Raw genomic sequence first — 27,970 nt, 5'->3', positions numbered from 1 at the left:
TTTCAATTTAGTGAGTCTCCTTTATTTCACATCTTACCTGGAGATACCTTTCTCCTATTGATTACAGTTGAGTTCCTTTCTAATTTGAATACACAGATCAGCCTATATTTTATTTTTATGAATGAAATATCAGTCATTGCGCAAACTTTATTTGCAATCATTTTAACAATCTTGATCATTTGCCACACATTTTTTACTTTCCACCTGCTCTGGAAACATGTTGCTAAAGAGTCATTTTGCAAAGCATTCCATGAGCAAGCCTTAAGCGTATGCACTAATTGATTGGAAAGCTGTTTGAAGACAATACATCCACACAGAGGTTAGAGTAGATAGAGCCATGCATTGGTTTAATTCTGCATGACAGCACATCAGCAGCATCTTGAGAGTAATTATCAAAGTAGAGTTTTCCCACAACATCAAAGGCTCCTGAATTTACATCAAGTATTAACCTATATTTGAAACATGACATTCCCACAAGGGCTGCGTTTCTCCTCCACCAACACCTTATAAAATAAGTAAACTCTTGGAGTCATTTACTATTTAAGCTCTGATAGGTGTCTGCTGATAAATGTAACACTCTTCATCTATATGTTCAATTGATAAATGGTGTTATCTTTTACAATACCTATCTTTTCCTACAGCTGTTACTTTTAATAGTTATTCATACAGTAATTAAAGGGGATGCCTCCTGTTTGTAAACTATTAAAATTGCAAAGTGCTTTTAACAACAAGAAACTTTGCAATTTACTTCTCATTAAAACCCTTTCTGATCTCAAATACAAAAGGATTTTTAATTTTCCTGTTTTCAGCTCATTGCGTGGGTTAATCAAACTACTTTTAACGTATCAGATGCAGAGTCTAATTTATCAAGTAAAAAGTAATTCAAAGTAAATCTCCCCTTTAAGCAGCTGGTGTATCAGACCTTTATCCAGTTTGACAAAGACGGACCAGTTGTTATTTGTGATAGAGTGACAAGCTGGCTGCTTACGACTGGAACAGCTGGTGATGTGAGTGATTTCAGTGTGGTCTGAAATCATTTTTTACAGTTATTCATATTCTGTTATTATTTATTTTGAAAGATGCACACATCTGGAAATCTTGACTTTTGTCCATAGCTTCTATATGGCGCCAAATAAAAGGCAATATTGTTTCCTGAGTGCCTCTTATAATTACTATATTGACAGTTGCCCTCTTGGGCGTAACAGATGACTTAACAGCTTAATAACTGTTATTAATAATGACTAAAAATTGATGTATTTCACAATCCCTATCTCTAAAGGTTGCAATTTAAAATGCCTAAGAGTGGGTATCCTCATTCATATGATTCAAAATGTGCTGACACTACTGTACTGCAGTAATAATGAGCAAAATCAGCCGTGGTGTGTAGCCTCCAACGCTATTCACTGTAAATTTCATGTTGCCTAATCATTGATAATGAAAAGAGTGATCAGTCATTTACCCACAACATGTTTGACTTCAAAATCTGGGATGGTACATAGAATTGATAAATAGCCAAGTTGCCAGCGTTCTCTTGCCATTGTCCCATTGTACCCCTAATAATGCAAATTCATCTGTGAAACATGTTGGAGGGCATTATAGCTGCCAGTCAAACACACCTATATGTAGCCTTTGTGTATCACAAACACAAAGGCTATATATGGAAGGCGTGTTTGACTGGCAGCCATTCATGCCAGTGTCCCATCCCCTGATGACGTTGCACATGGAGTGAAACATGTTGGGGGGACTATAAGTACTATTTGTCCTATTCTGCTATATAGATGGTGGAACCACCGGGTTTCATCAAATGAATACATACAAGTGCCAACCACTAAAAATAATATTTTAATACCCTTATGCATTTTAATATAAATAATAAAAGCTCAGATTTATGGCTTGATAGAGAGGGATTTCTGTGGGCTTCTCCCCACTTTGTTAATCCCTAGTAAAATAATAACACTTATACTCGCCTCCGGTGCTTGCATCATTCCAGCAGTGTTGGCACTGACTCTACCGGGGATCGCATGACGTAGTTACGTTACGCTATCCCTGCAGACAAATGAGCGCTGGCTTCACTCTCCCTGCCTTCAGATGAATTGCGTACATCGGAAAGAAGTGAGAGAGCAGCAGCTCTCACTTCCTACAAATGTATATCGTTTGTCTGAAGGTGACCACCCTGACTTCTCTCCACCCATTTTGTTAGAGCTACTCCCAAGTGGCATAAATATGCCAAAATTCACAAAATTTTTTGCATTACTCTACATAACGCAAACATTTTGGAACTTTTCATTTTTTTACTACCATTTTCTGGCAAAAATGCTTTTGTTGGTTCAGTTTGAAACGCCTCATTAATCATCTGCACCAAACACTCGGTGAGCTCAGCGCAGGTCAGGGGCCAACTCCCTAGAGTGAGTTATTCTGCCCTGCTCCTCAGCGTGTGGGGTCAGATGGATTACAACGTGGGACACTTATTTCATCTTCAGACAGGTGAGGATTTTTTTTATTTTATTCTTATTTTTACAGGTTTTGGAGGCAGCAGGAGCAGAATACTACTCTCAACATTGTCCCCTGCTGGCGCTGATCGCAGCACCGGCAGGGGACAATAATGAGGGTAGCGTTCAGCTCCCGACGCTTGGGAACAGCACTAACTGTACCGGTGATTCTCAGGCGCCAGTACGTGTGATACTGATGCGGCACACGGTTGCCACACGTATCATACACACGGACATGGATATCTCCAATACAGTTTTTTCCAGTACCGGAAATATCCGGGCGTGTGAAAGAGCCCTTACATGCAGCCCCTGTCAGATTGTGCAAACTGTGTGCAGACATACAAACATTATTAAGACCAGTTGTCCCCATACAATTTTCTTTATTGTTACATTCCTGCTTACACAAGGAAATGTGCCCATAACCAGTAATGATTTTTAGGCTGGCATTAAAGATGTTTACTTGAGTTAAAATCTTACCTCTTGGTTCTGGTTGATACATTTTTATACATATAGAATATTGTTGGAATGCCTACGTGACTGAGTCAGTTGTGATTTCAGAGCAGTTACCTGATGGAATAAGTCGATTGAAGCAAAAAGTCAGCAAGGTCTGGGATAAAACCACTATAACTGGTTATGTCAGGAGACCTGCTTGAATCTTAAATAATGTGCTGTCTTTACTGATTCAGTTGGCAGCTGTACACACCATGCATGAAGTAATATATTATTTATTTCCAGTTTTTTACACTTAAAACTCTTTTTTTGTTTCTTTTTACCCAGGTCTGAAAAAAAATTTGACTCCAACTCAGGTATGATTGACTGTTTAAGTACTCTTACATTAACTACATAAGAGTCATTGAAGTACTAACTCATGAAGCTAATCAAAAAGCTAACCTGGTAATTCTTTTCAGATGACAGGGACATATCAGTGAGCATACAGCATGTCTCAATGGACAAACCACTGTAACCAAGTGATAATGGGTTAAATGTAGATTATGTCATGGATGTCTGTGATGAATCTGCAACATGTGTTATTTTGGTGAGCCATGCGTATGGGGTTTTGATAAGTTTTTACAGATGAAAGCTGGCCATACACACGTTTCAGCTGACAGCTATCTCTTCCGATTCCTCCATTCATATAAGTGATACTCTTGGCCAAGCGTTGAAGTATTTTCAATGGGAGAAACAGAGAAAGCTGCTGCAAGACTTCTTTGGCAACAGCTTATCTTCCCTATAAGCAAATGGATTGGTTGTAGAAATTCCAATGGGGGGAGAGTTAGGAGGCTCTTGTACACATCAGTTGGTCTAACTGAAATTGGCGAATTAGCTAATGTCCATATAATATGGGGTCTTAAGAGTCAAAGTATCATAACCCTAAACATAGTAGTAAGTAACAGCATGAGTCCAGAAATACAAATGTCTAAAATCTGCTGTCTAGGCTGAATTTTATTCTACTTGTTGTCTAAGCTAATCATAGAATCATAGAATCATAGAATGGTAGAGTTGGAAGGGACCTCCTGGGTCATCTGGTCCAACCCCCTGCTCAAAGCAGGATTCACTAGATCATCTCAGACAGATGTCTGTCCAGCCTCTGTTTGAAGACGTCCATTGAAGGGGAACTCACCACCTCTCGTGGCAGCCTGTTCCACTCATTAATCACCCTAACTGTCAAAAAGTTTTTTCTAATATCTAATCTGTGTCTCCTCCCATTTAGTTTCATCCCATTGCTTCTAGTCTTTTCTTGTGCAAATGAGAATAAAGATGATCCTTCTACAATGTGACAGCCCTTTTTTGCAAGCTAAACATTCCCAAATCCTGCAACCGTTCCTCATAGGACATGGTTTGCAGACCAGTCACCATTCTGGTCGCTCTTCTCTGAACTTGCTCCAGTTTGTCTATGTCTTTTTTAAAATGTGGTGCCCAAAACTGTACACAGTATTCCAGATGAGGTCTGACCAAAGAGGAGTAAAGACCGATAATGACTTCACGTGATCTAGACTGTATGCTTCTGTTAATACATCCCAGAATTGTATTTGCCTTTTTTGCTGCTGCATCACACTGTTGACTCATGTTCAGTCTATGATCTATTAGTATACCTAAGTCTTTTTCACATGTACTGTTGCTTAGCTCTATTCCTCCCATTCTGTATATGCTTTTTTCATTTTTATTGCCCAGATGTAGTACTTTGCATTTTTCCCTGTTAAAAACCATTCTGTTGGTTGCTGCCCACTGCTCCAGTTTATTTAGGTCTTTTTGAATCCTCTCTCTCTCTTCTCTAGTATTAGCTATCCCTCCTAGCTTTGTGTCATCAGCAAATTTAATCAGTTTACCCTCAATTCCTTCATCTAAATCATTGATAAAGATGTTGAACAATACAGGTCCCAGGACGGAGCCCTGTGGTACCCCACTTGAGACATTCATCCAGCTGTGAAGCCATTTACAACCACCCTTTGAGTCCGATCACTAAGCCAGTTATGAATCCACCTAACAGTTGCCTGGTCCATTGCATACTTGGTCATTTTTTCAATAAGGATGGTGTGAGATACTTTGTCAAATGCTTTGCTGAAGTCAAGATATACTATATCTACAGCATTTCCCTGATCCACCCAGTCAGTGATTCTGTCATAGAAGGAAATTAAGTTAGTCTGACATGACTTGTTAGTTACAAACCCATGCTGACTCTGGTTAATCACTTCATTCTTATCCATGTACTTACATACATGTTGTTTAATAATTTGTTCAAAGATCTTTCCTGGTATAGAAGTCAGACTCACCGGCCTATAGTTCCCTGGGTCCACCTTCTTCCCCTTTTTGAAGATAGGAACAACATTTGCTCTTCTCCAGTCTTCTGGGACTTCTCCTGTTCTCCAAGAATTTTCAAAGATTATGGAGAGTGGTTCTAAAATTTCTTCTACGATCTCCTTCAGTACTCTGGGGTGTAATTCATCTGGACCTGGAGACTTGAACTCATTTATGTTAGCTAAATATTCCCTCACAATCTTTCTGTTTACAGATAACTTGGATTCCTCTATTCCTTTAAAAGGACAGTGAAGATCAGTTGATGTTACATTTTCTTTCTGAGAGAAAACAGATGCAAAATAGGAATTAAAAAGTTCGGCCTTCTCAACATCCTCTCTTACCATTTCTCCATTTTCATCCTGTAAAAATCCTATAGCATCTTTGACTTTTCTTTTACTTTTGACATACCCCCAAAATCCTTTTTTATTGCTTTTGACATCTCTTGCAAGCCTTAATTCATTGTCAGCTTTAGCTAACCTGATACGTGCCCTGCAGGATCTGCAGACTGCATTATAATCTTCTTTAGATATGCCTCCCTCTTTCCATTTAATAAACATTTCTTTCTTTCTTTTTAGCATGTGTTTAAGTTCTGTGTTCATCCATCCTGGTTTCCTTAAATGCTTCCCATTCTTCCTACTTTTCGGGATTGTTAACGATTGTGCTTTGAGAATCTCATTTTTAAAAATTTCCCATCCTTCCTGGACATTTTTGTCCTTAAGGACATCCAGCCATTGGATCCCTCCTATTCTCTTTCTGAGTCTCTTAAAATCTGCCTTTCTAAAATCTAACCTTGAAGTTTGAGTCTTCACATGTCTTCCTCCTCTAGTTATCCAAAATTCTATAATAGCATGATCGCTGCCTCCTAGGGTCCCAGCCACCTTTACCTCCTCAACCATTTCCTCCCTGTTTATAAGGATTAGATCCAAAGTAGCAGATCCCCTTGTTTTCTCCCCTACCTTTTGGAAGATAAAGTTGTCAGCAAGAGAGGATAAGAATTTGCTTGACCTGTTAGTTTTACTTGAGAGAGATTCCCAACAAATGTCTGGATAGTTGAAATCTCCCATGACCACTACGTCATATTTTTTGGAGAACTTGGTCATTTGATACATAAAGAGTTCATCCATATCTTCAGCTTGCCCAGGTGGCCTGTAGTAAATGCCTACAATGGTGTCCTTTCCGTTGTTCTCTCCTTGTATTCTTACCCAAACAGTTTCCACAGAACTCCCAGTCTCTGAAGCTTCAATCTCTGCGCAGATATTCGCTTTTCTAACATACAATGCAACACCTCCTCCTCGTTTATCAAGTCTGTTTCTTGCAAATAAGTTGTATCCTTTTAGCCTTTTATTCCAATCATGTGTATCGTCCCACCAAGTTTCAGTGATTCCAATGACATCATATTCCTTTTCCTGCATTAGTAGTTCCAATTCTCCTTGTTTGTTGCCCATGCTTTGTGCATTTGTATAAAAACATTTTAGTTTGTGATTGGTTTCTCTTCCTCCCATATTTTTATTATTTAAATTGTTTTGTCTTTGTTCTTCCTTTCCACTTCCAGTAGCAGAGATCTCAATAGTATTTGTCAGCTGTATGGCTTTTTCTGGCCTTTTGCTTCCCTTCCCACATTGTTCTAGTTTAAAGCTCTCCTGATGAGTGTAGCAAGGCGACTTCCAAATACATGTTTTCCAGTCTTCGTAAGGTGCACCCCATCTCTAGCAAGTAGTCCATCGTATAGGTAATTCATTCCGTGATCCAGAAATCCAAATCCTTGTTGACGGCACCATCGACGTAGCCAGTTGTTCACCTGTAGAATCTTATTCCACCTCATTGTTCCATGGCCATCCACTGGGAGGATGGATGAGAAGACCACCTGCGCTCCCAATTCTTTCACTTTCTTGCCTAAGTCTTCAAAGTCACTGCAGATGGTTTCCAGGTCCTTTCTTGCGGTGTCATTTGTCCCCACATGTATTAGCAGGAATGGGTAGTGATCTGTAGGTCTGAAGAGTCTTGATATCCTGTCAGACACATCTTTAATTTTTGCTCCTGGAAGACAGCACATTTCTCTTGAGGTTATGTCTGGTCTGCAGATAGCGGCCTCTGTTCCTCTTAACAGGGAATTCCCCCATGACCACCACTCTCCGTTTTTTCTTCACAACATTCTTCTTTCTCCATCCAGGAGGATTCTGAGGGCTTACAAGGTTATTCATTGCTGACAAAGTCTTATTTTGCTGTATTTCTTCATGGTTCTCCTGCGTGAGAGCCTGGTACTGGTTCCTGAGCAGTATGGGTGCTGACTGCCTCTCGATCCTCCTGCTTCTGTGGGTCACATGCTTCCATTCCTCTGTTTCGTCAGGTGCAGTTCGAATTTCTTCTCTTTCTGAATCATGAAGAGATAATTCTGCTCTGTCTAAGAACTCTTCACCTTCCTTAATGATTTTCAAGGTAGTTAACCTCTCTTCTAGATTTCGCAACTTTTCCTCCAACAGGGACACAAGCTTGCATTTCTGGCATGTGAAGTTTGGCTTTTCCACTGGCAAGTCTGTGAACAAGTAGCAGGATATGCAGCTCACCAAATGGCTCCTGGACTCTTCCATGTTCTTATTGTTAATGTTCTGAAAACAGTGAAAAAAGCTTAAAAAAAAAGCTTCAAAATGCCGGCGCGCGGTTTACTGATGTCCTCTTTTCAGCTCCAACAGCCAAAATCCAGTGTTCTTTGAGCTCGCGGAGACTCTTCACTTACCCCAAAATGCAGTGGGAATATGCAAATTATCTCCTCAGGACTCCTCCCCTGGTTTACCGATGTCCTCTTTTCAGCTCCAACAGCCAAAATCCAGTGTTCTTTGAGCTCGCGGAGACTCTTCACTTACCCCAAAATGCAGTGGGAATATGCAAATTATCTCCTCAGGACTCCTCCCCTCCTCAGGAGTCCTCAGGACTCCTCCCCTGATCAGCTTGGCATTTTTGTGTCAAACTGTGGTTAGTAAAATGTATTTCTGGTTTTCAATGAAATATTGTTATGTTTGGTTCCTTGGCAAAGTCAATTGTTGCCCAGGTCATAAACAAATGGCTGTTTTTTTTGTAGTAAAATAAACTACATACCAATATAAACAAATTCTGCATTTTTTTCTTAATTTTGAAAGTCATGCAGTCTAATGAAACAGCACGCCTCTCTTGTGTAGCATGACACGTGAGCATACAGCAGAATGTCTGCATACGCACATATGGATTTCACAGTCATTCATGAGAAGTAACTCATAGATGAGCTGTTAAAATGTGCACATATCATGTGGGTGTGGGCAAAAAGCTTTGTTATCAGGTGAGACAGCAGAATTTGGGATGAATATATTAAAGCAAGTGTTGTATTTTCCTGACCCCTGCACTTTAAATTTCTTGAGTCCACCTTAAGTGGCCAAACTCTTTTAAGGAGTTTTTTTGACTTCTTAACAAGATGGAGCCAAAGGGAAGAAATTGCATAAGATAATAAAAGACACAATACTTACCTGATAAATGTGTTGCCTTCCTAGCGCCACTCCTTTGGTGCACCTTCCCCAGCTATAACATCAATGACCACTCACATGACCGCTGTAGCCAGTCACTAGCCTCAGCATCCCTGTTGGTCTAGAGTAGTAATGGAGGTTATCAGCTAATTCCCTGGTGATTTAAGGTAATAGAGAGATTTATAGCTAAAGCCCTGGTGGTCTAGCTTCATATTGATATCCCTGTTGGTCTTGTAGGAAAAAGGTTAATTCTCTTATCCTGCCTGTGTGGGACAGTAGAGCATCTTGTTGTAAATTTCCAAGTGGTCTATGGCTGTCAAGAAGTTATTCACCTTTCTAGGCTCCAGCTGTCTCAGACTGGAAGTGTTTTATTTCATCTTCTTGCTGTGTACTGGTAACACTGATTAGATTATACATCCAGATATTTTTTGTTGTTGCGTTACCCAGTCTATAAAGCCAACACGTGAGACTTTTTTGTGATTCTAATTGTCAATGAGTACTGGAGAAATGCACAATATACAATTATTTTATTTAATTATTAGTTCATGTGCACACATAGCGATTTTGCTGCATATTTATCTCCACAAAAAAGTGTTGGCAAGAAAAATACGTGCAGGACATGCATTTGTGACACATTTTCTGTGCGTTTTTGCAGCATTTTTACTTGCAATTTTTCTTATTCATTTAAATTGGTGAGAAACGATGCAAAAATGCTGAAAAAATTAACATGCTGCAAATTTCCAAAATCACTCAGCAGCTTAAAAATGCAAGGAGAAATGCACAGCGTGTGAATGAGATTTTTTTAAATCTCATTTACTTAGCTGGTACAGTAAAACGCACCATTTTTTCAGCAATAAAACCGTGCAAAAAAATACTGCAAAAACACCACATAATAATTTAGTCCAGTGCCATCAGCATCTAGAATTTTAATTGTTTTACTATGCAGTTCTGGGGCCCAAGAACATATTACCATTGATTCATTTACAAAGTCCACATTTCCGCTGGGCTGTGACCTTTCTGAGCACACATCAACTTTTCTTTAAATGTAGGAAGTGTGTTATGTTTGGATGCTTGACCATTTATAAAATACTCGCAAACTTTACCCAATGTTAATTATTGTCGCACCTGATATAAACCAGTAATGTAGGTGGCCACTTTTAATATCCCCATTGCCTAGTTTGCCCGCTTAGTAAGATTAACGCCTACTGGTTGATGTCTTTTTATACTTTTTTCCTAAAAATACTATAATGATTGCCATTTAATAATGCCATAGTAATTGTGTTCTTTTCAAGGATTTCTTTCTGCTGCATATTTTTAATATTTATGTGCAGTATCTACGTCAAATTGCTAGGCAAAGTGCTTTACTCACTTTCCCTGGGTTCAGCATTGTTTCTCTGCCGCTGTACAAATCTCTGCTGTTTGTCTGTAGCTCTGACTTTACATTAAGAGTGCTGCAGCCATTTACGGAGCTCAGTACATTGCTGATGTAGATGGCACGACCCTCTGAGCTCAGTGATTGCCTGCAGCGCTGTCAACATGACGTCAGGGCTGCAGACAAAACAACAGGGCCCGGGCTATGGCAGAGACTCAGCACTGAAACTGGGGAGGATAAGTAGAGAACACTTTGGGTTTGTTTTTACAGTAAACTCTGCTTGGGGACAATAGTTTGCTAAAACCACATGTCAATGAGGTCCACTTAATCAATTGCCCAATTGGGAACCAATTTTCGTTCTTAAGTCTGCATTTTTCACTCCTCTTCTTAGAGCCATAACTGTTATATTTTTACACCGACAAAGCTGTGAGAGGGCTTGTTTTTTGAGGGAGAAGTTGTAGATTTCAATGGCATCATCCATTTTACTATGCAATGTACTGGAAAACAGGAAAAAAATCCAAATGGGATTAAATTAATTCCGCCGTTGTCCTGACCATTATCCTACAGAAATGTTGGGAAAGACCTGAAGTGAGCAGTTCATGGGAGAAAACACACCAATATTACAGCATTGTAGATGTTTTGTAGAGAGAAATGGGCTAAAATTCCTTCAAGCCGATGTGCAGGAGTCTAATCAACAATTACCAGAAATGTTTAGATGTAGTTATTGCTGCATAAGGGGGTCACATCAAATACTGAAAGCAAGGGCTCATATACTTGTGCCACTCACAGAAATGTGGATCATTTTCCTCATTTAAAACATGACAAAGTTTAATATTTTTGACTCATTTTATTTGGGTCTATGTCTACTTTTAAGACTTGTGTGAAAATCTGATGTAGCTTTAAGTTAAATGAATGCTTAAATATGGAAAATTCTGAAAGTTCACAAACTTCCATGTGCCAGGGTATGTATATGTCTGTATATTGACCACAGCGTACGTGCACCTGCTCATTAATTTAACACAATAGTTGCTGGCCTTGTCTTATGGTTTTCTGCATTGTGCATTAACAATTAAACTTAAACTCTTGTAACTATAACGCTTAGAGAGCTGAACATGATTCTATATCATTTGTGTTTTGTGTAGATGCACATGGAGGTCTAATTAAATCCAGACCCCTAGATTTTCCTTATGATTTCATGGTAGCAGTGTGTGGCTCAGACTTGTTAATGAAGGCTATGCACCTGGTGGATTTTGGATGTCACTTCTCTCCTATAATTTCTCATTAGTCCAAATTTATTATATACAGTCGAGAGCATGCAAGTTACGTAAGTGCCACTATATATTTTATTCTTTCAGGGCCTGATATCTGTTTACATTTTTTTCCTGCTTATTTTAGTGATATAAAACATTCTAAAAAACACTATAGTTACAACATGCACATCATTCACAATATTGTGCACCCACCCACCCACATGTCTAAATACTAAGAACTGCCTTTGCCTAGCAATTTGACGTAGATACTGCACATAAATATTGAAAATATGCAGCAGAAAGAAATCCTTGAAAAGAACACAATTACTATGGCATTATTAAATGGCAATCATTATAGTATTTTTAGGAAAAAAGTATAAAAAGACATCAACCAGTAGGTGTTAATCTTACTAAGCGGGCAAACTAGGCAATAGGGATATTAAAAGTGGCCACCTACATTACTGGTTTATATCAGGTGCGACAATAATTAACATTGGGTAAAGTTTGCGAGTATTTTATAAATGGGCAAGCATCCAAACATAACACACTTCCTACATTTAAAGAAAAGTTGATGTGTGTTCAGAAAGGTCACAGCCCAGCGGAAATGTGGACTTTGTAAATGAATCAATGGTAATATGTTCTTGGGCCCCAGAACGGCATAGTAAAACAATTAAAATTCTAGATGCTGATGGCACTGGACTAAATTATTATGTCTAAGGGTATGTTCACATGTGGTGTTTTTGTAGTATTTTTTTTTGAACGGTTTTATTGCTGAAAAAATGGTGCGTTTTACTGTACCAGCTAAGTAAATGAGATTTAAAAAAATCTCATTCACACGCTGTGCATTTCTCCTTGCATTTTTAAGCTGCTGAGTGATTTTGGAAATCTGCAGCATGTTAATTTTTTCAGCGTTTTTGCATCGTTTTTCACCAATTTAAATGAATAAGAAAAACTGCAAGTAAAAATGCTGCAAAAACGCGCAGAAAATGTGTCACAAATGCATGTCCTGCACGTTTTTTTCTTGCCAACACTTTTTGGTGGAGAAAAATCTGCTGCAAAATCGCTATGTGTGCACATGAACTAATAATTAAATAAAATAATTGTATATTGTGCATTTCTCCAGTACTCATTGACAATTAGAATCACAAAAAAGTCTCACGTGTTGGCTTTATAGACTGGGTAACGCAACAACAAAAAATATCTGGATGTATAATCTAATCAGTGTTACCAGTACACAGCAAGAAGATGAAATAAAACACTTCCAGTCTGAGACAGCTGGAGCCTAGAAAGGTGAATAACTTCTTGACAGCCATAGACCACTTGGAAATTTACAACAAGATGCTCTACTGTCCCACACAGGCAGGATAAGAGAATTAACCTTTTTCCTACAAGACCAACAGGGATATCAATATGAAGCTAGACCACCAGGGCTTTAGCTATAAATCTCTCTATTACCTTAAATCACCAGGGAATTAGCTGATAACCTCCATTACTACTCTAGACCAACAGGGATGCTGAGGCTAGTGACTGGCTACAGCGGTCTTGTGAGTGGTCATTGATGTTATAGCTGGGGAAGGTACACCAAAGGAGTGGCGCTAGGAAGGCAACACATTTATCAGGTAAGTATTGTGTCTTTTATTATCTTATGCAATTTCACAGTATGGGGACAATAGATTACTGAAACTGGAAACCCCCTTTAACAGATCTGAGCAATGTGCATTCTTGTAACCATTCTATTTTAATAGTTTCGGTTCTGTCTGTTCTTTAGTTATTACTATAGATGGACTGGAACTGCCACTATCTGCACATTTCAGCAGCCACTCAATAGATTCTATAGGGAAGAAATAATGTGTGGCCTTCCAGGACCGAAGCTGGACAAATGTTTATCATGGGACTGGAGAACCATACTGGGAAAATACATAATCTGTTCACACTGCTGCCCCCTAATCTTAGGAAAAATAAATTCTTAAAAAAAATATCAAGAACACAAAAAAAACAAAACCTCTGCATTGGTCTCACGATAACATTTCTGTCATTGCTCATGTCTACTGATGGACCTGTTAGCTGACAACCGTCCACTACTTATGACAAGCCTAGGCAGGATTAGGCCATAATAGTTTGGGGAACCCTGGAATAGTTTTTGCATCGGGGCCCTAGATCTTCTAGTTGCACCTGTGTCTGTACACTTCACTCATCCTGTTTCTTTTTATTTTAGGAATAATTTTCTTATTATTGCTATCATATAGTGTATACAGTAATTAGAAGACTACTTTATTCTCGCAGAAATTACATTGGACATAAACAGTTAATTACCATAGTTAAATAGCTGATAATTTCACGTACAAGGTAAATGTCCTGGCCCAGGGCGAATTCCTGTAGCAGCTGTGATGGTTCACAACATTCATGACAGCAGAAGTAGATCTCACATTCTCACGTCCTCGTAACATAAACACTGACTTTTTAAAATGGATTTCCAAATTAAATTTAAAACGGAATACAGGTACATTATGAATTAAACAGGCAACAGATAATATATTCATATCTGCTTCACCAACTTTACATTTCATGCTCCGTTATTGGCGCGGGAATTCTAAAAAGTATCATTATTATTATTGAAAGAAAAGTCCTGTACTATACGGCAACAGAATCTATTGGAAGTTTTGTGTGGACGGATTATGACAGTAAAACCTTTAGGTTGTGTAAGCATAGATGATGACAAGCCTCTCTTATAGGGAAATTGTATACTTGAAGTTTTTATTTTATAACAATTGTCTTATATTTTACTTCTGCTACAGTGATCAATAGTAATGTTATGGTGATACGTTCTCTTTTTATTATATTATTTGTATAAGGAATCACTGCTTTAATTTTCTCAGTATTGAAGAAAGTTGACCATACACATTAGGTTAAAGGGAGCCTGTTAATTTTTATTTCATAAAATATACAGTAGAGACCAAAAGTTTGGACACACCTTCTCATTTAACGATTTTTCTGTATTTTCATGACTATGAAAATTGTACATTCACACTGAAGGCATCAAAACTATGAATTAACACATGTGGAATTATATACTTAACAAAAAAGTGTGAAACAACTGAAAATATGTCTTATATTCTAGGTTCTTCAAAGTAGCCACCTTTTGCTTTGATGACTGCTATGCACACTCTTGGCATTCTCTTGATGAGCTTCAAGAGGTAGTCACCGGAAATGGTTTTCACTTCACAGTTGTGCCCTGTCAGGTTTAATAAGTGGGATTTCTTGCCTTATAAATGGGGTTGGGACCATCAGTTGTGTTGTGCAGAACTCTGGTGGATACACAGCTGATAGTCCTACTGAATAGACTGTTAGAATTTGTATTATGGCAATAAAAAAGCAGCTAAGTAATGAAAAACGAGTGGCCATCATTACTTTAAGAAATGAAGGTCAGTCAGTGCAAAAAATTGGGCAAACTTTGAAAGTGTCCCCAAGTGCAGTTGCAAAAACGATCAAGCGCTACAAAGAAACTGGCTCACATGAGGACTGCCCCAGGAAAGGAAGACCAAGAGTCACCCCTGCTTCTGAGGATAAGTTTATCCGAGTCACCAGCCTCAGAAATCGCAGGTTAACAGCAGCTCAGATTAGAGACCAGGTCAATGCCACACAGAGTTCTAGCAGCAGACACATCTCTTCAACAACTGTTAAGAGGAGACTTTGTGCAGCAGGCCTTCATGGTAAAATATCTGCTAGGAAACCACTGCTAAGGACAGGCAACAAGCAGAAGAGACTTGTTTGGGCTAAAGAACACAAGGAATGGACTTTAGACCAGTGGAAATCTGTGCTTTGGTCTGATGACTCCAAATTTGAGATCTTTGGTTCCAACCACCGTGTCTTTGTGCGACGCGGAAAAGGAGAACAGATGGACTCTGCATGCCTGGTTCCCACCGTGAAGCATGGAGGAGGCGGTGTGAGATGATGTGGGGGTGCTTTGCTGGTGACACTGATGGGATTTATTCAAAATGAAGGCATACTAAACCAGCATGGCTACCACAGCATCTTGCAGCGGCATGCTATTCCATCCGGTTTGCGTTTAGTTGGACCATCATTTATTTTTCAACAGGACAATGACCCCAAACACACCTCCAGGCTCTGTAAGGGCTATTTGACCAAGAAGGAGAGTGATGGGGTGCTACGCCAGATAACCTGGCCTCCACAGTCACCAGACCTGAACCCAATCGAGATGGTTTGCGGTGAGCTGGACCGCAGAGTGAGGGCAAAAGGGCCAACAAGTGCTAAGCATCTCTGGGAACTCCTTCAACATTGTTGGAAGACCATTTCCAGTGACTACCTCTTGAAGCTCATCAAGAGAATGCCAAGAGTGTGCAAAGCAGTCATCAAAGCTTAAGGTGGCTACTTTGAAGAACCTAGAATATAAGACATATTTTCAGTTGTTTCACACTTTTTTGTTAAGTATATAATTCCACATGTGTTAATTCATAGTTTTGATGCCTTCAGTGTGAATGTACACTTTTCATAGTCATGAAAATACAGAAAAATCTTTAAATGAGAAGGTGTGTCCAAACTTTTGGTCTGTACTGTATATATTTTTTATAATGTATCTTATTGGAGAAATCTGCTTCTTTCTCCTCCTGAACTGATCATTCATTCTCAAACTTCTAAATTCTGAGGTAAAATCTGTATTTAGTGAAGACAAACTTTCCCATTACTGAGATAAGAGACAATTGCTACTAATAAGATTCCGTGGAGATGGGAGGAGGGAGAAAATCTGCCTTCTAGCTCCTTCATCTAACTGCCCTTTACATAGAACTTTATGAGCACCAACTGGCATCTATTTCAGTAATAGAAACTGAATACAGATTCTACTCGTGAATTGAGAATTTTGAGAATTAATGATCATTCCTGGCAGAGAAAGAAACAGATTTTTCTGATGTCACTTTCACATGTACTATTCTTACATAAAATACAAATTAAAACAGTTACTCTTTAAGGCACCATGTTACAAAGCAGGGAGAGCTGATAAGATTCATGTGTAGATTAGTGAGTAAATATTTAGTATAACCTGAGTTTTCATCATTTAATCCTCTACTCTTTCTGGGATTTTTAGTCTAGTGGGCGGTCGTTTTAGTGACTGACAGTTTTCTATATATAAAGAGACAGCTGTCAATCACTGATAGGACCGCCCTCTTGATTCAAAATCCCAGAAAAAGAAGAGGTCTAATAAAGAAGGTTATACTGAATCGTTTCTCACAAAACTATATATCTGTCTACTCAGCTCCCCCTGTTCTATAACATAATGTCACGCACGGTGTGGGAAGACTAAGTGCAACACGAAGGGAAGAGGGGAAGGAAGCCCAAACACTAGAGAAAGGGGAATGGAGACCCCAAGGCAGATCTAATAACACCCTACCTTCCTTACCGTCCCTATATTGGTTCCACACCAATCGCCGAGCAGGAAACCTAAGCCCTGTATATCCCTAGAGCTTGGCCGTAGATAGGGAGGGGGTAGGGGTGAGCACTGGTCAGGCCCCACTACAAACTAAAGACAACAAGGTAGACAAACAAAAGGGGATAACTTAGCTTGAGCAGACACCAGAGGAGAAAATGCCAACAGTCTTCCAAGGGCACCAGAAAAGAAGCTGCTAGAACTCCAGCCAGAGCCAAGACACATAGAAATATCACCGGCGAGTCTCAGAAGCAAACTGAGAGATTTTAAACACCCACACCAGGGTGTGTCAATTAGAGCAGAAGGGAGGTAGCCGCTAGGTCCTAAAAGCAGATGGATTAAGAAGGCGCCTGCAATGCCAAACGAAATGACTTTCTGCAGCCAGCTGCAGAGCGACTGTCTGTTGCATCTGACACACCCGTGACAGTACCCCCCCTTCTACGAGTGGCCTCCGGACACTCAGGACCAGGTTTCTCAGGATAAGAGGTGTGGAATGAACGAACCAACCTGGGGGCATTCACCTCTGATGCTGAAACCCACATCCTTTCCTCAGGACCATAACCCTTCCAGTGCACAAAGTATTGTAGGGAACGACGTTGGAGATGAGAATCTACAATCTTCGAAATCTGAAACTCCAGATTACCATCAACCATTATTGTGAGCGGTGATAGGAGTGAGGACTCAAGAGGTTCCACATATCTTTTGAGCAGAGACCTGTGAAAGATATTGTGGATCTTAAGGGCCTGAGGTAGCTTAAGACGAAACGTTGCTGGGTTTATGACGGTGGTTATTTTGTAGGGACCAATAAATCTAGGTCCCAGCTTCCAAGAAGGAACCTTCAACTTGATATTCCTGGCAAGTGTTTTCTGTCAGCCATACGTTTGTACCTGTCTCCCATGATCTTCAAATTACTCAGAACCCTCCGCCGCACCGAGGAGAGGGACGAAGCAAAATGTTCCTCCTCCGGAACTTCCGAAGCCTCCCCCCACTAAAAGTACCAAACTGTGGATGGTAACTGTATGCACCAAAGAACGGTGACCTGCTGGTGGATTCCTGACAATGATTATTAATAGCAAATTCTGCCAGCGGTAAGTAGGATGCCCAATTCTCCTGATTTTCAGAGACAAAACACCTGAGGTAAGTCTCCAAATTCTGATTAATGCGCTTGATCTGCCCATTCGACTGAGGATGGAAGGCAGAGGAAAAGGACAGCTGCACCCCCAGTCGAGAACAGAACGCTTTCCAGAACAAACAGGGTCCCCCGATCTGACACCACATTGGAGGGAACCCCGTGAAGCTTCACAATCTCATTTATAAATACCTGAGAAAGAGTCTTGGCATTTGGAAGTGCCGGTAATGCGACGAAGTGAACCATTTTAATGAACCTATCTACAACCACTAAAACTACAGTTTTGCCTGCAGATACCGATAGGTTAGTAATAAAATCTATGGACAAGTGTGTCCATGGCCTGCTAGGAATAGGTAGCGGAAGAAGAGTACAAGATGGACAGGTATGTAATACCTTAGAACACGCACAAACACTACAAAAAGACAAATGTTCAATCACATTCTGATGCAACCCCAGACACCAAAAACGATGAGAAAGGAGGTCCGCAGTTGCTTTACCCCCTGGATGACCAGCAAGCACAGAGTTGTGATATGCCCTAATTACTTTGCGGGGCAGATTAGATGGTACAAATAACCCTCCTGAAGGGCAGGAGGCAGGGGTGTGCCCCTGAGCCTCCAACATCTCACCCTACAGTTCAGGGTACAATGCCGAAATGACTACCCCTTCTGTAAAATCGAGCCAGGGTCTCATGGTCACCACCACCAGGGAAACCTAAGCCCTGTATATCCCTAGAGCTTGGCCCTAGATAGGGAGGTGGAGGGGGTGACAACTGGTCAGACCCCACTACAAACTAAAGACAACAAGGTAGACAAACAACGGGGGGTAACTTAGCTTGAGCAGATACCAGAGGAGAAAACACCAACAGTCTTCCAAGGGCACCAGAGAAGTAGCTGCTAGAACTCTAGCCAGAGCCAAGAAACATAGAAATATCACCGGTGAGTCCCAGAAGCAGACAGAGAGATTTTAAACACCTAGACCAGGGTGTGTCAATTAGAGCAGAAGGGAGGTAGCAACTGGGTCCTAAAAGCAGATGGATTAAGAAGGCATCTGCAATGCCAAACTAAGTGACCTTCTACAGCCAGCTGCAGAGGGACTGTCTGTTACATCTGACACACCTGTGACACATGATGCCTGCAGATTGGATATGTTTTCCTGATGATAGGATCTCTTTAATACTGATTTTCTCAATCCATGGTTTACTGTGCTGCCTTAGCGGTATTCCCTGTGATTGAGAAATAATATCCAGGCCTGCTTTCTATGGCCTCTAAGTGTGTTTTATTGCTGACTGATAGGGTTAGGCCTGGGAAATATGCCATTTGAGTCCTTTATGAGTCTGTTGCTCGGCAGATTTGTGAAATTGGTCTTTGGCAGAAACCTTTCCCTACGGCAGCGTTTTGATGGTGCTAAACAGGTGTGTTGATTCTTTGGTGGCTGGTTCACCTACTAGTATACACTATGCAGTATATTGCTGGAGCAGACCAGGCTGAGAGAGGTGGAGAGGAGGTTGCATGTTGCAACAACTAGGGTTTTGGGACCAGAGCACCCTATTTGGTTGGTTGAGGGAGATACATAGTAGAGGGCAAAATGTCCTGAGTCAGGAGGAATAATACAGATGCTAGAGAAGGAGTGAGAGGGGTTTTCCATTCCCTTCACTGACTCTATAGCGCTGCCTATTAAAGCAGACATGAACACCTACTGTTACCAATTGTTATTGGGATCTGCGGTCAGTAAATACTGGTATATAAATGGGTTCTGTATGTATAATGGCGTTCTGTATATGTGGGATCTAGTATGGCTTGGCATAAAAGGGATCTGTATGCAGGGGAGTTTTGGTTGGTGTCGGTATTAGCAGGGTTTGGCCTGGGGTCTTTTATTTTTTATATCCATTTGTTTAAGATATCTGGTGTGAGGTCTGTATTAATTTTGGGGTCATATATACTTAACCTGTAGGTTTTGATATGTTCTGAATAGGGTAGTAGGTAAACTTGGTGTTGTGTTTTCTGTTAGATAGGGCAGTGGGCTATACTGACCAAATACTGAACGTGTGAATGTGGCCTATTAGTCATTGTTCTATCTGTCCAGACCTTTATTTATAGCAACCAGTCATGTGCATAAGGGCAGTTTATTTACTTCCAATGGTCGCTGTTTTGGAAGCAAACCTGTTGTCATCAAACAGTGTTAAATATTTATTTACGTTGGTGTTGTGAAACATCCTGGTTAGTTCTTGCATTTGCGTAGCCTTGCATAACCTTTCCAGCAGACCCCGTCTGCGCAAGCCGCCTTACTTTCCTTTTTGCATCCTATTATGAAATCTGACCTTACTTTCCAGATGTTTTAAAAAAATAAATAAATATAAAAAAAATCTTAAATGCGTTGTTTAAAATACCGAGTGTTTATGCCAATGCTGACAGCAGGGTAAGCTAGTTTAATGCACGTAAAATATGCAAACAGACTCCTGTGTTGATTTCTCCTTTCTCATTTTTCATGTTTCCTACTTTTTTATTTTATAGGATAAATATTTACATTTATTAATTGTTAACTAATAGGATTATTGTCATATTGAGGTAATGCTAGTCTCCCGTAATACATGCAGCATTAAAATATAAAGCATTTAAAACAAAAAATACTGGATTCAGTGTCCCCCAAGTTGAGTGATAACGTTCTATGTGCCCTTGTGTATCAGCCCATTTGTGGCGGTAGACTTTCAGTGCGTTTGTCTTTTGAGTGTTACTGGGGATTTTCAAGCCATGAGTCATGGAATTCCTCTATTCCCTCAAGGATTTGCTTCACTGGAGTTCCTTGTCTTTGTAGTTTTAGCTGGCTTCTTGAACCAGTTACTGTGCTGTGCAAATGGATGTTTTTGTATGACTGTGTGTAAAATACCTAGGGAGAAAGGTCACAGATTGACTCCTGTTTTTCAAGGAAATTGATCTCTTTCATTTTAGCTGGAGTAATTTCATTCAGAAACTTTCTTCAACTTTTTAACCTTTTCATTACATATTCACAAGCTGCTGCCTATTTGGACTTTAGAATCCCCAGTCCTTCCTATCGGATTTGTTTGTGACTAATCCTATGAATTACTTCTATAGTTCACCATTAGTTTTTAGTTTACAGGCTTCTATCCATCAGGTTTTCATCAGTGGCTTGAAGTAAGGAAAGCAGTCTTGAATTTCACATATATTGGACCATTTGGCCATTCAAAAGAAATACCACTGGATATCCTTTTACCATCTTTGTGTTTAAAATGAGGTGAAATTCAGGTTAAAACAGAAAAGTGGAAAACATCAGAGCAGTTTTCTTTTATAACAATGCTGTTGGCTGTAGTTTAGGATATTTTAGTATAGGCTTAGAGCAGTGCTTCCCTAGTAAACTGCATATGGTTGTATACAGTTTTTTAGGGTGTTTTATTAATTTCTTTGTTTTATAAGGGCCCTTATTGGTATTTTACTTCTTCCTCCTAAAAGGGGTTAATTTTATGCATTGATGACATATGCCTAATGCCTATGTAATTCCATCGCTGGTCCCTCCAATCATCATGAGAACAAAGGACCCAATTCATCATTCGACATTTCCTGAAGTCACTTTTCTTTTTTTTGTCTTGTGGTATTCGCTGATGATGTTTTTTACTCCAAGTTCTTCAAAATGGAGCTCGCGTTTCTTGAATTTGGCGCAAAATCAAAAATGCTCTTTGGCCCTGATTAATCATTGCTGTTTCTCCAATTTTTTTTCCATTTTAGTGGCTTTATTATTTGCACCTTGCCACTTTTTAAGCTGTCCTTCTTTTTTAAGTCTTTTTTAATTGTTCTCGGCAATTGTGCTAATCCAGATGTTTATCACCTCATCGCCAGCTCATGCAAATCATACACATTTGCGTCGCTCATTTCGACAACGTCACTCCATCTCTGAAGCCGGATGTATGCGTAAATTGTTTTTAGTGTGTAAAAGTATCAAAACATAAAAATATACACTGCTCAAAAAAATAAAGGGAAGAGTGCCAGGGAGGCTATCCTGATCTGGCACACCCCAATAAGTTTGCAAAGTTGGCAGATGAGGGAAGTGACGGTACAGGGGTAGCACTGCTGCAGCAAGGCATGTCCCCTGAAAGCCGGAGGAGTGTCAGCTCCAGTAAAAAGGGAAATAGGAGAGTAGGGCAGGCCAGGCAGGTGCTGGTAGTGGGGGACTCAATTATTAGGGGAACAGATAGGGCAATCTGTCACAAAGACAGGGATCGTCGAACAGTGTGCTGCCTACCTGGCGCTCGAGTCCGGCACATCGCTGATCGGGTTGACAGATTACTGGGAGGGGCTGGTGAGGACCCAGCGGTCATGGTGCACATTGGCATAAATGACAAAGTTAGAGGTAGGTGGAAGGTCCTTAAAGATGATTTCAGGGAATTAGGCTGCAAGCTGAAAGCAAGGACCTCCAAGGTGGTATTCTCTGAAATACTATCGGTACCACATGCCACGCCAGAGAGGCAACGGGAGATTAGGGAGATAAATAAGTGGCTCAAGAACTGGTGTAGGAAGGAGGGATTTGGGTTCCTGGAGAACTGGGCCGACTTCTCAGTTGGCTACAGACTCTATGCTAGGGACCGGCTGCACCTTAATGGGGAGAGTGCAGCTGTGCTGGGGGAGAAAATGGCTAGAAGGTTGGAGGAGTGTTTAAACTAGGGATTGGGGGGGAGGGTATTCATTTTATAGGTGGCGAAGATAGTGCAGATAGTGACCTGGGCACAAATAAAGAAATTGGGGGTGGGGTTAGAACAGTCAATAAAGTAAGAAGGAATAGAGGTACAGAGAGATACATAAAATGCATGTACACTAATGCCAGAAGCCTCACCAACAAATTGGAGGAATTAGAATTAATTTTGTTGGAAAATAATTATGACATGGTGGGAATATCTGAGACGTGGCTGGACGAGAGCCATGACTGGGCAGTTAATTTACAGGGCTATAGTCTGTTCAGAAATGACCGTACAAACAAGCGAGGGGGGGGTGTGTTTATATGTAAAATCATCCTTAAAACCTGTCTTGCGGGAGGATATATGTGAATCTAATGAAAATGTAGAGTCCCTGTGGGTGGAGATAAGGGGAGGGGGAAAAAATAATAAATTACTGATAGGGGTTTGTTATAAGTCTCCAAAAATAATGGAAGTAGCGGAGAATATCCTCGTAAAGCAAATAGATGAAGCAGGGACTCAAGGAGAAGTCATTATTATGGGAGTCTTCAACTACCCTGAAATACATTGGGGGACAGAAACATGTAGTTTAAGCAAAGGTAATAGGTTTTTGACAACTATGAGAGACAATTACCTTTCACAACTGGTTCAGGACCCAACAAGAAGGGGGGCACTGCTAGACCTAATATTAACCAATAGGCCAGACCGCATATCAAATATACGAGTTGGGGGTCACTTGGGTAATAGTGATCACAAAATAATACGTTTTCATGTAACCTTTAATAAGATGTGTAGTAGAGGGGTTACAAGGACACTAAACTTCAGGAAGGCTAATTTCCAACGGTTGAGAGATGATCTTAGTGCAATAAACTGGGACGATATCCTGAGACATAAAGCTACACAAAGCAAATGGGAGACATTTATTAACATCCTGAATAGTACCTGTGCACAATATATACCCTTTGGGAATAAACATGCTAGAAATAGGAGGAAACCACTATGGCTAAATAGAGCTGTAAGGGGCGCAATAAGTGACAAAAAGAAAGCATTTAGAGAACTAAAGCAAGTAGGTAGTGATGAGGCATTAAATAAATATAGAAAATTAAATAAATTATGTAAAAAACAAATCAACGCAGCAAAGATTGAGGCAGAGAAAATCATTGCCAGAGAAAGTAAAAATAACCCCAAAATATTCTTTAACTACATAAATAGTAAAAAACTAAAAAATGATAGTGTTGGCCCCCTTAAAAATAGTCTGGGTGAAATGGTGGATGAGGATGAGGAAAAAGCCAATATGCTAAATGATTTTTTTTTTAACCGTATTTACACAAGAAAATCGCATGATAGAAAACATGATTTGTGATAACAAAAATTCTCCATTAAATGTCACTTGCTTAACCCAGCAGGAAGTATGGCGGCATCTAAAAATCACTAAAGTTGACAAATCCCCGGGCCCGGAAGGGATACACCCGCGAGTACTGCAGGAATTAAGTAACGTCATAGATAGACCATTATTTTTAATCTTTAAAGATTCCATAATAACAGGGTCTGTACCACAGGACTGGCGTTTAGCAATTGTGGTGCCAATATTCAAAAAGGGGACAAAAACTGAACTTGGCAATTATAGACCAGTAAGCTTAACCTCTACTGTGGGTAAAATCCTGGAGGGTTTCCTAAGAGATGCTATAATAGAGTATCTGAAGAAGAATAACCTCATGACCCAATATCAACATGGGTTTACGAGGGACCGTTCCTGTCAAACTGATCTGATTAGCTTTTATGAGGAGGCAAGTTCTGGACTGGACCAAATAAATGCAGTGGATGTTGTGTATATGGACTTTTCAAAAGCTTTTGATACGGTTCTACACAAAAGGTTGATACATAAAATGAGAACAATGGGGATAGGGGAAAATATATGTATGTGGGTTAAGAATTGGCTCAGTGATAGGAAACAAAGGGTGGTTATTAATGGAAAACACTCAGACTGGGTCTCAGTTAACAGTGGGGTACCACAAGGGTCAGTATTGGGCCCCCCTTCTTTTTAACATATTTATTAATGACCTTGTAGGGAGCATACAGAGTAATATTTCAATATTTGCAGATGACACTAAACTCTGCAGGGTAATCAATACAGAGGAGGACAATTTTATATTACAGGAGGATCTATGTAAACTAGAAGCTTGGGCGATAAATGGCAAATGAGCTTTAATGGGGATAAATGTAAGGTAATGCACTTGGGCAGAGGAAATAAAATGTATAATTATATGCTTAATTGTAAAACACTGGGCAAAATTGTAACTGAAAAAGACCCGGGTGTATTGGTGGACGACAAGCTCACATTTAGTGGCCAGTGTCAGGCAGCTGCTGCAAAGGCAAATAAAATAATGGGATGCATTAAAAGAGGCATAGATGCTCATGAGGAGAACATAATTTTACCTCTATACAAGTCATTAGTGCGACCACACTTAGAATACTGTGTACAGTTCTGGTCTCCGGTGTATAAGAAAGACATAGCTGAACTAGAGCGGGTGCAGAGAAGAGCGACCAAGGTTATTAGAGAACTGGGGGGTCTGCAATACCAAGACAGGTTATTACACTTGGGGTTATTTACTGTAGAAAAAAGAAGGCTTAGAGGTGATCTTATTACTATGTACAAGTATATGAGGGGACAGTACAAAGACCTTTCTACTGATCTTTTTACTCTGAGGCCTGAGACAGGGACAAGGAGGCATCTTCTACGTCTGGAGGAAAGAAGGTTTACCCATAATCACAGACAGGGATTCTTTACTGTAAGAGCAGTGAGACTATGGAACTCTCCGCCGCATGATGTTGTAATGAGTGATTCACTGTTAAAATTTAAGAAGGGCATGGATGCCTTTCTTGAAAAGTATAATATTACAGGTTATAAATACTAGATTCCTTGATAGGGCGTTGATCCAGGGAACTAGTCTGATTGTCGTATGGAGTCGAGAAGGAATTTTTTTCCCCAATGTGGAGCTTAGTGTTTGCCAGATGTTTTTTTTTTGCCTTCCTCTGGATCAACATGTTAGGCTATGGGTTGAACTAGATGGACTTAGTCTTCCTTCAACCTTAAAAACTATGTTACTATGTTACTTAAACAACACAATGTAACTCCACGTCAATAACACTTCTGTGAAATCTACCTGTCCAGTTATGAAGCAACACTGATTGTGAATCAATTTCTCCTGCTATTGTGCAGATGGAACAGACAACTGGTAGAAATGATAGGCAATTAGCAAGATACCCCCTATAAAGGAGTGGTTCTGCAGGTGGTGACCACAGACCATTTCACTGTTCTCATCCTTTTTGGCTGTTGTTTAGGTCACTTTTTCATTTTGCCATTGCTCTCACCCCTATAGGTACAGTAGCATGAGGTGGTGTCTACAGTAGAACCCACAGAAGTTGCTCAGGTAGTGCAGTTCATCCAGGATGGCACATTAATGCGAGCTGTGGCAAGAAGGGTAGCTGTGTCTGTCAGCACAGTGTCCAGAGCATGGAGCAGATACCAGGAGATGTGGAGGGACCCATAGGAGGGCAACAACCCAGCAGCAGGACCGTTACCTCTTCCTTTGTGCAAGGAGGAACAGGGGGAGCACTGCCAGAGCCCTGCAAAATAACCTCCAGCAGGCCACAAATGTGCATGTGTCTGCACAAACGGTTAGAAACTGACTCCATGAGGGTGGTATGAGGGCCCGACGTCCACAGATGGGGGTTGTGCTCACAGCCCAACACCGTGCAGGACGCTTTGCATTTGCCACAGAACACCAGGATTGGCAAAGTCGCCACTGGCACCCTGTGCTCTTCACAGATGAAAGCAGGTTCACACTGAGCACATGTGGCAGACGTGACAGAGTCTGGAGACGCCGTGGAGAGCGATCTGCTGCCTGCAACATCCTTCAGCATGACCAGTTTGGCAGTGGGTCAGTAATGGTGTGGGGTGGCATTTCTTTGGAGGGCCGCACAGCCCTCCATGTGCTCTCCAGAGGTAGCCCGACTGCCATTAGGTACTGAGATGAGATCCTCAGACCCCTTGTGAGACCATATTCTGGTGCGGTTGGCCCTGGGTTCCTCCCAATGCAGGACAATGCCAGACCTCATGTGGCTGGAGTGTGTCAGCAGTTCCTGCAAGATGAAGGCATTGAAGCTATGGACTGGCCCGCCCATTCTCCAGACCTGAATCCGATTGAGCACATCTGGGACATCATGTCTCGCTCCATCCACCAACGTCACGTTGCACCACAGACTGTCCAGGAGTTGGCGGATGCTTTAGTCCAGGTCTGGGAGGAGATCCCACAGGAGACCATCCGCAACCTCATTAGGAGCATGACCAGGCATTGTAGGGAGGTCATACAGGCATGTGGAGGCCACACACAATACTGGGCCTCATTTTGACTTGTTTTAAGGACATTACATCAAAGTTGGATCAGCCTGTAGTGTGTTTTTCCACTTTAATTTTGGGGGTGACTCCAAATCCATTGGTTAATAAATTTGATGATTTTTGTGTGATTTTGTTGTCAGCACATTCAACTTTGTACAGAACAAAATATTCAATGAGAATATTTTATTCATTCAGATCTAGGATGTGTTATTTGAGTGTTCTCTTTATTTTTGAGCAGTGTATATATGTCTGGTATCAGTGTAATTCTACTGACCTAAAGAATGTGGTGTAAGAAGCTTGTTAATGGTAATAGGAAGTGATTGATTGCACACCCTTTGGAATAAATAGCTGCAATTAAATATTAAGTTGGGGGTGCCAAAAATTTTGTTTGACCCATTTTTTGGGTTTTGTGAGAAATTATGTCCAATTTGCCTTTTTTCTCAGTTATTTTTTGTTCTGTTCCAGTACATACAAAGGAATTCAACATGGGTATAACAAAACGTGTAATTGCAATACTTCTCTGTGAGAAATACTTCATTTTCTGAAAAAATTTCAAGGGTGCCAACACTTTTGGTCATGACTGTATGGTTAATATGATTTATTAACCATTTCGTTTGGTAGTATAATTATCTATTATAAGGGCATAACAATTCAAAGTTTGAAAATTGCTAATTTTTCAAAATTTTCACCAAATTTCCAATAATTTCATGAATAAATGCAAATTTTATTGAACTAAATTTACTACTAACATAAAGTACAACGTGTCACGAAAAAAACAATCTCAGAATCACTGCTATATATAAAAGCCCTTGCAAGAGAAAAAAAGAGTAGCACTCACCGGTAAATGTAAAAAACAATCCTTTATTCTTGATCCATGGTAAAAACAGATGGGCAGGGGAGCATGTGGTGCACTGTTAGGACGACCG

At 40.3% G+C, this 27,970-nt stretch overlaps 1 protein-coding gene across 3 annotated transcripts in view; it reads left to right on the top strand.

The window, feature by feature from the left end:
- MSRB3 (methionine sulfoxide reductase B3) overlaps positions 1-27,970 on the top strand; it is a 238,147-nt gene that overhangs the window by 197,264 nt on the left and 12,913 nt on the right. For all 3 annotated transcript variants that reach the window (XM_073651711.1, XM_073651712.1, XM_073651713.1), the window contains one exon: positions 3,267-3,295. In XM_073651711.1, coding sequence (XP_073507812.1) covers positions 3,267-3,295 — 29 coding nt within the window. The remainder of the gene's footprint in view (positions 1-3,266; positions 3,296-27,970) is intronic.

This window comes from Phyllobates terribilis, unplaced genomic scaffold, assembly GCF_046119375.1.
Source record: "Phyllobates terribilis strain yellow unplaced genomic scaffold, ASM4611937v1 Scaffold_11__3_contigs__length_659146591, whole genome shotgun sequence".
NCBI classification, from domain to species: Eukaryota; Metazoa; Chordata; class Amphibia; order Anura; family Dendrobatidae; genus Phyllobates; species Phyllobates terribilis.
The sequence above is the reverse complement of the archived record's forward strand: the minus strand, read 5'-3'. Positions and strand labels throughout refer to the sequence as shown.